The sequence below is a fragment of the Cyrtonyx montezumae genome, unplaced genomic scaffold (assembly GCF_038088225.1).
Source record: "Cyrtonyx montezumae isolate F1298 unplaced genomic scaffold, pur_monq_1.0 scaffold_10, whole genome shotgun sequence".
Lineage (NCBI taxonomy): Eukaryota > Metazoa > Chordata > Aves > Galliformes > Odontophoridae > Cyrtonyx > Cyrtonyx montezumae.
In genome coordinates, this window is record NW_027071826.1 from 54,606,688 (window position 1) to 54,619,128 (window position 12,441).

The window sequence follows — 12,441 nt, forward strand, 5'->3', positions numbered from 1 at the left end:
AGTCTCAGTTATAAAACCTTTTTTAATCTTTTCCCTTCAGAACAAAAGCCTCAAAAACAAGCTCCTATCAGGAAACAAGCTTTGTGGTATTCACGCAGAAGAGGTAAGAAAGGTTCCTCTCTATTCTAAACTTAGCATATCCAAAAGAAATTTGTCTTTAAGTCTTCTGTTCTGAGGTTATGGCGTAGATTATATGTTGAATATGTGTGATGAGTGTTTATAAAGCACTCATCTGAACTCATTTCTGTGACTTCACTAGAGACAACTTTAATACATCAGCAGACTGCAAACTCGAGATGTAAGCCACTACAGTAAATTTTGGGAATGATTATTTAATGTACATATAGCTCTGTAAGTGTTTGTTATTGTCTGTAACATGGGTTAAACTTATTTTCTTTCCCTGATCTGTCATGTCTGAAATAAGATAGGAGTAGCTAAATGCCTTCTTCAAGTAATTTGTAGAGACATGAAAGGTTTATTACTATTGATTTCTATAGTGCTTCATTATTTCAAGGAATAAGTGTCATATTATAAAATATTCCCTCTACAGAAACGCTAGCAGATGGTGCACCCCCCCCCATTTTTTCAAACACCTAAGTGCCCAAGTCACTGTATTCGTTGGAGCAGTCCCTTTAGCTATTTATCTTTCCATGAGAGTGGTTATTACCATATATGCATATGACTTCTCTCACGGATTTCATCTGCACAAACAAATACCATGAATGTTATTTCACATTACTGGAATTAAACAGTAGCATAACACTTCTTCACTAAACAACGACTATTAGTTAAGGTTGGTCACGATTTCTTTGAATACTGTATTTAAAGATAAACAGCAAAATGTATGAGGTCAAAGTAGAGACTTCTTGGTGTTAGCTGATTAGCCTCACTGAAGATCTGCAACCACTCTTTCTGAGAAATCCTTAACAGTAGGAAATAATCTTGGTGGGGTTTTTTTGCTGGTTGTCAGAATGGTTTATCTTCATCTGTCATTACTTTTGTTTTCAAACATGCCAGTGTATTTGAGTACAAATATATATGTATATATGCTTCCCATGTTTACTGCTTTAAGAATTGTCAGTATTCAACAAGACTTTCCATATACTTGCCTTTTTCGGGTTTGTTTTTCCTTGATGCACGTCTTGAATGTTAGGTAATTAACCTGAAGATATTTTTGCTGTTTGTTTAATATTGGCAACACAGATGTCTGTAAGTCTGAAGGTGAAGTCTAAAATTCAATGAGGTTCACTGTAGTATGGCAAGCATTGATGGCAGAGAATTTCAGGGAACTAAATCTGAAATAACCAGCACAAGGCAGCAGACTTGAGCGTATCTTAAACCATAAGAGTTTTAGACTTGATGAATCACTGTGACAAATGTATGGATTTTAAGTGGGTCAGTAATACTAGAATAAGCAGAGATGTTACAGAACAACCTCTTTTATTTTGTCGTTTTGCCAGATTTAGGTGATGCAAGCCAGAGAGGTGACAGTGCATTTGTTACTCTTTAACTGAGTTCTAAACACCGAAGATAATAAACGTGAAATTTATATTGTTTTAATAATTAGATCAAACATCTTTCATGGGTAGACTTGCCTACCAGGAGGCTCATGCTTCATTGTACTCTCCCAGACTGTGCAATGAATAATGTGTTTAATCGGTGTGGTAGCAACGGGCTGATGGTTGGACTGATGATCTTAGAGGAACCTTTATGAGTCTTTGATTGAAATAGTTTTAATGTGCACTGAAGGTTGTTTTGAAGTTGATGCCTCCAGTTATGCTTTCATGCTGTCAGAACTTGCTGTTTTTATTCTGGTCTCAAAAGCAAATATTTTAAAGAAATAAGAACATTGATTCTCTTATCCTTGCTTTCAGTCAAAAAAGATCCAAGCCCAGCTGAAAGAACTTCGTTATGGGAAAAAAGATTTGATTTTTAAGGTGAGTTTATTTCAACACAGCTTAGATACTGAAGTTGCTATGACGTTGAAGTAATCTGAGAGCATAGCATCATAACAGCTTACATTAGTTTTCAAGAATAATTTAATTCTCTCCATACTGAAAAGAACCTAAAAGACCAAAGACAATTTTAATGCCATAATGTATTTTCAGAAATGCTGTGGATTTCTGTGGATTTTCTTTGGTTTTGGCAGACCACTCTAATTGGGACAGTGTTTTTTATTGTATTGCTTTCTAGGGCAAAGAAGAGAACTTTCGAAGCCTAAAATAGTATTTGATAGCTTTCTAAATAGACAAGTGGAAAATACTTGGAGTGTCTATTTCTGTGCTAAGATAAAACAGTGTTCTAGTTCCTTGCTGGTGACCAAAATCTATTGCCCTACTCTGTAGATTCTTTAACATATTTTTCACCTTTCTAACTAAAGAGTTGAATAATTAATAGGTGGATATTCTTTTTTCCTTTGACATCCATGGCAGAATAAATTTGTTATCAGCATTTAGAGTGAAGTTTTAAGTTTGTAGTAAGCTTAGGTCTCTATCTTAGGCTAATTAAAATTGAGGTTGTGTGTCTGGAGGCTTCTAATTGTGTAGTGCTTTCATTCCCTGCATTAAAAAATGGAGATAAATAGTCATTTTCAAAGTGCTTGGGGATAGAGTTACTTACAAAGTAACTCCAAGTCAATACAAGGTCCAAGTTTCCTCTGGAAGGCATACAAAATAATACAAAAGCTACCAGACACAAAGTGTGTCCCATGTTAGTTGTGGTGCATTCTGCTCTCAGTGCTCTGACTTGTAAAATAGGGAAAATGTTTACTTGCCTTTGGGGGAGATTATGAACTAATTTATTTAAAAGCTCTTTGAGAACATTAGATGAATAATGTTAATGAATCTTGAAAATTATTCTGAAGTCCTGTCACCTGAGAAGTTAATGTGCAAATACCTGAAACATCTCTCCACTCTTCAGTTTTGTGATAGATAGCTGGTATCTTCATTTGCTATATCCTTTCCGTGCAGACAGAACTGTTAGTATTCCTGACTAAAAGAAATTTCATTTAAAAAGAAAATGTAACAAAAAAAAACCCTTGTGTTATCCTCCCACGTAGCCGTGTAAGATGTGGGAAAGAGACATTTCAATTTGCTAATCTGTATTTATTTCAGTTCTGAAGACACACCGAGTGGAGTGGAAACTGTGTGGTAAAGAAGGGGGTACAAAATTAGAGCAAGAACAGATGCTTTTTCATTTCATTTCTGGTTGCTTTGATACCAGCAGGATGGATTCCATGCTATCATTGCTGTTTGAGGCTATTTTGTGAAACTCTCATGCTTTGTGATCAAAGCAGTGGATGGATAGCATGAAAATCATTTCCTGGTTCCTAGTTTCTGCTATGTAAGAGGACTTCTACTCTTTCCCCATTCCCACTGGGATCCCGTTCCATTAAACCTTGTGCTTTCTGCCTGCTTTACTGGACAATGATAATTTGGGAGATTGTGTTTTTTCTGTAGCTCTGAACATAGCTTCAACAGGAGAGGGGGAAGTTGTCTTACAGTTGTGAGATGCTGGCAGAGGCTGTGGATGCCCCATCCCAGGAGGTGTTCAGGACAAGGTTGGCTGAGGTCCTGGGCAACCTGGTTTAGTACCAGATCTGGAGGTTGGCGGCCCTGCCTGTGGCAGGGGCATTGGAATATGATGATCCTTGGGGTCCCTTCCAACCCAAGTCAGTCTGTAATTGTTTTTATGATGGCAAGTGTCTCCTGTAATACTCAGTGAATTATGTCTAGCTTTAACATTGTGTGACAGTAACTTAATAAGTATTAGTAAATAAAACACTGGTTCTTCATATTTGGTCTGTATTTACTCTTCTTATGTTTCAAAGTGCAGAGATCTGTATAAGAAAGTGAAGGCGGGTTAAAAATATTTCATTATTTTAAGCACTTGTTACAAGAAAGTACCTAAGAAATAGCTGAACTGACTTTATATGGAAGAGACAAAGGATGTGTTTAAAAGACTTAACTGTAGTCTGCTATTTATAGTCAAAACCATTTTCCAAATTCTTTAAAAGTGCATCGTGCTGCACCAATCATTTTGTTATTTGAGCGTATGGAAAACATTCTGAACTATGCTTGTGGTATGGTAAATAGACTCCAAGTAAAACAAAATTGTGGAATTGCTTTTGTCTCACACTGGCTGGGCGCAGTAAATGCACCACTCCTTTGTCTAATGAAAAACAAATTCTACTGTATGTGTTTTGAAACATATTAGCAGAATTTACTTACATGCCACAGTAAATCTGTGTCCTGAAGTTGGAAAGTATTTATTTCTCTATGTGATTCTGTGATGGAGGTGGAATGATTAAAGAATAAGAGGAGGACACAGATAACCAGTACAGAATTTAACACAGAACACTTGTGTTAAGCATTTAAATATAAATGACATTTTTACATGGGTATGAAATAAATTAGATAAGTAATTTTATACCAATAAATAAGTAATTTTATACCTTTCAGAACCTTTTTCAGAAATACTCTGTGTGCTTACACATGTACAAAAATGCAAGAATGTTCATTTTTCCAGTACAGCTCTATTTTTGTAGGCAGTCAAGCCTGGCTGAAATCCATCCATTTCATAATATGCGTTCACTTTTCCCATTATTTACCTCTCCTTTTATTAATATTGTCAACTATAGAATTCAATTGGACTCATGTTGAAAAAAAAGAGTTCATTTTAACACACTGTAAAGGTTTCTTCATTATGTTCCTGTGTTTCTTTTAAAATAGCCCTTTTGGGGTAAAAATATATATTGTTTTCTTTAAACTTTACACTTAGATTTATATAACATGAAAATGGTACTTTTGTTTTTAATGGAGTTTTCACACTGCCCTGTAACAGTAAATCCAAGTGTTGTACCTTGCTGATAAGAGGAGTCTCAGAGTAGTTTCGTGTGGACATGTTATATCAGTCTTTCCAAGAGTGTATGACTGCTCTTCTCACTTCCAGTCAGTCTCTAGCCTGCCTTGTGTTTGTTCCTCCAGTACATTTCCTCAGCATCTGACTCTTCTGCAACCTCCCTGGGGAAATTTAGCCATGCTGCGTAGGAGAAGCAAAACAAATAGCTGCTTTAAACATAGTGTAATACAAAACATTCGACTATTTGGTTTGGTTTGGGTTTTTTTTTGAGAGAGAGATTTTTGACTATTGACTTGATTAGGACAAAGTTCTACAAGCTATAGGTTGACTTCATTACATAGAGGAATTGAATAGGATCTGGAAGAAAAATACAAATTATTACACATTAAATGTATGGCATTTTTTAAGCAAAGACTTCAGAAATGGAAATGTTGTCCAGCAGATCTCCCTTGACTTTGTCAGAAATCACATGTTGAAGGAAAAGGTGGCAAAAGGAAATGCCCTTTAAGAGCATCAGTGACAAAAGCAGAGTCCAATGTGGTAGAAGAAATGAAGTCTGAAAATATTCTTATGGATTTTTTCCTATGAAGTGCACAAATAAGCAAGATTGTTTAATAATTACTGTGTCAGAAAAGTACATTCTTAAATATTTATGGAGACCCCATCAGCACTTGAGTTTTGTTAAAAACTATGTTCTCAGGAGGGTATGGAAAACACAGAGGACATTCCTTATTTTCTTACACCAGAGAAGGTTCAATTATGTGTTTTTTATTCTTTCACAATGTTTATCCAGCTTGTTTTAAGAAGCCTGCAGCAGTTCAACCTATGTATTTGTGCTGCTTTGGCCTGAAAAGTAAGAAATGATTTATTTTTTATATCTCACTTGAGTTTACTTTACTGAAAAGGAAATCAACTAGCAATGATAGACGTAGAATGTAGGCTTTTTTCCTCTTCATTTATAGCTATATTTTGCAATTCTTATCCTGTTACCCTCCCAGAGTTCCTATGTTTTAAACTAATGCAGGTAGGGATTGGATTTTTTTATTTTTTATTTTTTTAAATTCTCATCAGGATTAATTTGCACACAATTAATGCAGGGCTTTATTCTCATCTGAATGTATTTTCTTTGTTCTCTGCCCACTTACAGTGCCCTGAAGTGGCCACAGAAGTCCAGCTGGATATTTCATCCATACTGAGTAGAGTTAGAACACTTGTGTACTCTGTGTACATGGTGTTCTTTGCTGCTTTTGCAAATACATGACACATTCCGTGGTGATATCATCTTGAGTCATCATCCCTACTGTTTTATATTCTGTATTTGTTTCAGTGATTATTCCTGTCTGTGTTTACCATCTTGCACTCATCTTCAGAGAACGTCATTCTATTTTCTCCAGTTTGTCTAGACAAATTTAGTGAAGAGAAGGATCTTCTGTCACACGCAGAGTTGTGCTTTGATGTCACCATAACATTTGATGAGTAAATATTAGTTTGCTGTTCTGTTCATGAATGATATATATAGCAAATAAAACATGGCTCTTTAGGGATTTGATAACATTTCCTAAAGCAGTAGAAGCAGTGATGCACAAATATGATTGATAAGAAATCACAGAGGGGAAAGTCTGCTCAATCTGTAATTATGTAGAGTGATGTTAGAAAACCAATCTTTTGTCTAAAACAATGCCTAAAAATTTTTAGGAGAGACCAAAATTTGGAGAGGAAGAATTAAAATAGAGGGTCAAAGATACGTTGTGGAATCAGCCCCAGACCTTAAGAAATGACTCTAGTCATAAAGTTTTGAGTAATTATTTTGAACTATGATTTGTGCTCTTGTAGTCAGTGCCTTTGAGTGTAGAAGGAGAATGCATCATGACTACAGGTGTTGCAAACTGTTCTTCATCCTTAGCTCAGGGATGATTGTCTTTGAGTTTTTATTATTAAAGATTTTAGAGTAATAGGCCAAGTGATTTCATGGTTGTATGTGCAGTTGAGGTTCTCTGCAGGCCTGGAACTTACAGAGTGGTTTGAATTTCATGCTCTAGTTCTATTTGTATACACATTTCTATGGAAAGCCAGATAATTAGATTGATGACATTCCTCTTTGAAAGTGTTTGCAATACAAGGTAATTAAGCAATCAGTAAAATTAAAAGCTTAATAGCTTAATCAGTAATTAATGCTCTTCCACCAGAGTCGCTGTGCCTGGTGATGTGTGACAGCCAGGATCGTGATCCTGAGGAGAGCTGATTTTTCCTGTTGAAGTGTAATAATTTATAATATTTTCACCATTTGTTAGAAAGTAGGTGTATTTTCTTCAAGGACTCTCCTTGTTTGTCAGAGGTCATCATAACAGCGGGAAGAAAATTATAATAGTGTGTTCTTCAAAGCAGTCATGTCGATGGCTGAGGAAGTATATTGTAGATTTTACTTGTGTTTGAGGCTATTCTTACATGAATATTCATCTGTTTATCTATTGATTTTTAGAATGCGATAATGTTACTGAAATCAATTCAACTTTACAAAAGATCATGTTGTTAGGACAAATTAAAGCTAGAAATTCTCCAAGGCCCTTAATTAAGGTCTTTCTTATTTTCTTTTGATATCATTAATGCTAGAAGTATAGTACTGCTAACTACTGTCTCACTAAGCTATTGTTACTGTGTGACTGAGAAATTTGAATAATGCAGTAATTATATCAATATGAATACTGTAAATTCTTGAATGTTCAAAAGTATCAGAACAAAGGCACGTGAATGTTGCCTTCATGTTGTTTTGATATTTAATAGTTCACTCTGGTCTCAATTAATCGCTGCAAAAAATTTAATATCACTTTGGATTTCTCTCTACTTGAAAATCGTGCTTGTCCCTTCTTAATTTCTTTTTTTTTCTTTTTTTTCAGTTCTTTTTTTTTTCTCTCTTCCTCCATTTTCCTTTTTTTTTTTTAATACTTACAATGCCTGGAAGAATTTAAATATAGATGTTATGTGTAATACAGTTCGTGATGAATGTAGGCAAGTATATTCCTTTGTTCTGGAAAAGTGCTCTTCACAGACAGAAATGGCTCAGCTCATTCTTGCAGAGGGTGAGCAATTGATTTATCTCAGTTTTGTCAGTGAAATTCAATTCTGTAAGACTGTGTAAGAGAAAAGATACTTTGAAGTTTTCCCAGACCACGCTCTGCAGCGGTCTTTTCCTCCTTATGAAAATTGGCCTTGTGCAGTCCTCCTGTCATTTTGCACATTTACTTTATAAACTACCTAAACCACTGTAATTGAACAGGCTCTTTCAAAATGTTTTTAATTAAAACATCAGTGGAACTATTGCAATAAGAATTCAGGCTTTATAGATAAAAAAGATATCAGAAAAAAAAAAATCAGATCATTCTGCAATGGGGACTAAGTTGTAAACAGTCATCACTACTTGTAAGTGAGCAATTCATCATTCCAAAACAGAAACATTTTTAATATCAAATTTTTATTATCACTTTATTTCTGCTGAGTCAACTACCTTTTGGTTCAGTAATCTCTGAAATAAAAAAAAAAACATACATGAAAGATGCCGATAAAGTCAATCCATCGAAATACTGGACAGACATAAGGATATGGATACTAGTACTCATCATGCTCCATATAATCCTAAGCCTTTAGGAATACACACCACCAGAGATGACATCCTGGCTTCTCATCTATCATATAAGTGCTATGTTGTATAATTTCTTTCTTAATGGAAATGGAAATTATCTAATTATATATATTGTTTTTCAAATGTTGTTTCTCATTCATTGGAAGCGTATGAATCTGTATAACTGTAGTGGGGAAAAGTATTCTACCGTGTAACAATAGTTGCAGTCTTAGTGATGTGAGAAATTACTTTGCCCAGTCCTAGTATCAAATGAGTATTGTCTCTGTGTCGAAGCCAAATTTCATTTTCAGTCTTTCAAAGAAATGAGCTTATTGGCAGTGTTATATACTACATTTACTAGCAAGCATAAATGTTGCTGAACTCTAGGAAAATTCTTACACATAAATTACTTTATTTTTCCCCTTAACGACCCATGTGGTTACTCCTTTTAAACTGCAGAAAATGAGATCAAAGGACTCTTTCAGTATTTCAGTATTTCAATCCTGTTGCATGCTGATGAGCCAAGCCAGCAGTCCATTCTTTTTTGTATGTGAGACTGTGACTAGTAAGAGTCACTAAGCTCTAAGAAATGGGATGCAGTGGGAATTATGGAATGCATTCTCAAGGGATTTGAACAAATGTCTCTGCTTTGAAGCGAGATTGTCTCGTACAGATTTTTGACTAATGAAAGTGTGACTGCTCTGATTAATCCACAGATACAGGTATAATCCTATTGTAAAATGTGACTAAGTAGTTCTTTACGTGATCAGGGAAGTACACATGGCAGACTTCTGTTGTTTTTTTGTCAGCCAGTACAGCCTATGGCTAATGCTGAAAAGCGACATCTCTTGTGATATCACCTCCCATTGGACCCTGCAGGCAAATAGCATTGTGCCATGTAAAAGCCAAAAAATTACAATGTAGATGACATTAGCTTTCTCTTTATTTCCACAGGCACAACAGCTAACAGATCTGGAGCAGAAACTGGCAGTTGCAAAAGATGAATTGGAAAAGGCAGCCCTTGATGAAGTAAGAAGTGTAACGTGATGTAAGCATGTTTATCAGAAAGATGCCTTCAACATAAATTAACACAGTAGCATTATCCAAAGCTATGTGTTTCTGATGATATAACAGGTGTTTCTTGCTGGTATGTCTAGCTGTTCCAAACGTGAATTGAAAAATTAAGTGCGTTCTCTCTTCACATGCATGCGCAACACACTGGTGCCAATGTGCTGTCTGTGGCAATGACAAGAGGACAATGGTTGTGCTAAATATCTTCTCAAAGCAGTTATTCATTACTATGCAGAGAGGTAGTAAAGGAGAAAAGAAAGAACATTTAACATCAAGAACTTGTAATGAGAATGCTATTAAGGAATTTAGTCTGCATATTAAAAGGAGATTTACAGCACACACAACCGAATTCTCGGACCCTATGTTTCTTTCCTGGTAAACAATATGGGATTTTAAGTTAGAGCTAGGTTATGATTCTGTAGGCTTTCCAGAAGCTTGGAGTCATCATCTTCTGGCAAATTATCATTGAGAGAGTCTTTGGATGGTGTCATTGTTTGCACGCTCTGAAAGTACAAGTTTCAGAAAGTTTTCTTAACTGCTTTGACAGTGCTTGCACATACAGTAGGAGTGGGATCCATGTAGATAGCAGTTCGTGGTTTTGGAAATGAATAATTGTGTGATTGAATCTCAAACTGTGACTATAAGTAGGCATAAAACAGTATTTTTCTTTTGGAAGGGTATAAGGCTTCTCTTAGTAATGTTTGTTTTTAAATATTGCTTGCGTAGATGATAGTATATATCTATATATCAGAATATCTATACCAGATGTTGATAAGAGTTAAAGCAAATCACTTAAATGTAATTTTTACTGCTTCATACAAATCAAGAGCTTTAGTTGTGTATTTTAATGGCACCATAGCATCTTTTTATTCAGTGACATTATGTTCATCATCAATACCTCAGATGAAAATGGTGAGTTGAACTGTTATCTGTAGCATCAGTACTTTCATCTCTTACCAAAGTATAACATTTGAAATTAGCAGCTTTACTCTCCAAATTGCCTTTTATATTTTTTTCCCATTTCTTCAGTTTATCTGGTGAGACAAACTGATTTTAGGAAAAATCCATTTTTTTTTTAATCACAACACATTATATCTGCCATGTTTTTCAGATGTTGCTTAATAAACTCAGCATCTGTAAATGGTTTTGAATTTTTTTGCAATCAGTTTTGCTATCACATAACTAGCCTTTCTAACAGAATCTGTTTGAGTTTTAATTTTGTTGACGTGGCAGACTTTTTTCAATTCCACTCTTTTGACTTCAGAAAGCATTCCTTGATATGCATCAAATTTGTCAGAGTGTTTTTGCAGATAATGTCTGTTCAAATGGGAATCTTTGCAAACTAGCAGTTTCTTTAAAATTAAGCATAGTGCCATAGTGAAATTATGAGGATAGAAGTTGATTTACCAATTAAAAGGTTTAGCTTGGTTTGAAGTACAGTAATGGGTGCATACAGTCATACTCTTAACAGGTGGAAAAGCCTGTGGTTTGCCTACTGTACAGAGCAACAACATAGTATGCACTTGTATGTACATGAGGGAAGTCATCCTTCTGTTGCCTTAAAATCAGTCCTTATAGTGTGGAAAAATACAAATTATTTTGAATATTGTAAACAAGATTCCATGTGAAGTCTGTGTCTTTGCAATGCTTGCAAATATCTGCCTCTCTCAGTTAATTGTTATAGCTGAATTTTGGACTTAATGACATTTGATAGGTTATATATTTCTTGTTTTAATGATAAAGTAATCTTTAATAAGTATTAGCAGCAGCTGATATAGATGAAAGGGAAGAGGGCAAGGACTTCTTAGTAGTTAATGCACAGCAACTTCTTTGTTTAAAAGCCACGAAAAGCAATCTTAAATTCTTGCACTAATTAAAAAAATAGAAACAGTTGCTGCTTGTAAATGCTTGCTTTAATACAGATAGATGAAAAAAGCAATTCTGTTCTTAATAGCACATCTCAGAGAAATGATGATTTCTGATTTTCCCCAGGAGTCACAGCTGAAAGCTCTGAAGGAGACTGTGAAGCTTTGCCTGTCCTTCGTTCTGCACAATCAGCCTCCCACTAGCCATCAAATCCCTTCAAAACCAGCAGAGAAACTGACATCCCCAGCTACAAAGGGCTCAAAAATTCCGTTTCCTGTGACAAGCACCAAGGTATGGTTTCTCCCTCGCTTTGTTTTCAGGCTTCTCTGAGAGTTAGCCCTGTAAGGCCATCAAAGTGGAACTAAAGAGGATTTTAAATTCATTGTAAGATTAGGATAAATTTTGAAGGCCTCTTGCTGATGTCAGTAAACTTGTACAAAGTTGGGAAATATGTACTTTTTCTGCTGCAAAATGGAATTCTGTCCATTGCTTGCTAAATGGACTGTGTCTGTGTAGCAAATCAACAAGGAAGACAGATTTACACCTAAAATGAGAATGCAAATCTATAAGATGGTTTACCTGGTGGACACAGATTGTGTGTCTGTAGTAATATAGCACTGAACAGTGTAGCAGATTTTGTGTTTCTCAAAGAAGGCCACAATATATAGGCCAATATAGAAGTGTGAAGCAGGTTGGGACACCCAAGCAGGATTTGCCAAAAGGGATGCTATAATAGGCCAGGGAATATTTGATTTGCATGATATGTCCAGGGAATAGGAACTGAAGTTCAGGAGGAAGTATGATTAAAAAACTGCTTTGATATGTGATTTGATTCAATACACTAAAGCATTTTTTTACAGTCAAAATTTACTATAATTGGTGGATATCCTGATAATTTCCATCTTCTGGTTTGCATTTTGCTCATCTATTCAAGTGATTCAATAAATTTAGACCAAGGCTAAGGAAGGAAATTTTACAGCAGTATGATGGAGGGAGAATATCACGTCCTCCTAAATTCCAAATGTCTT

At 35.3% G+C, this 12,441-nt stretch overlaps 1 protein-coding gene across 1 annotated transcript in view; it reads left to right on the forward strand.

The window, feature by feature from the left end:
* Positions 1-12,441, forward strand: part of LUZP2 (leucine zipper protein 2) — a 135,196-nt gene that overhangs the window by 93,375 nt on the left and 29,380 nt on the right. The window contains exons 6-9 of the mRNA XM_065755764.1: positions 41-103; positions 1,875-1,937; positions 9,431-9,505; positions 11,540-11,704. Of these exons, the coding sequence (XP_065611836.1) occupies positions 41-103; positions 1,875-1,937; positions 9,431-9,505; positions 11,540-11,704 (366 nt within the window). The remainder of the gene's footprint in view (positions 1-40; positions 104-1,874; positions 1,938-9,430; positions 9,506-11,539; positions 11,705-12,441) is intronic.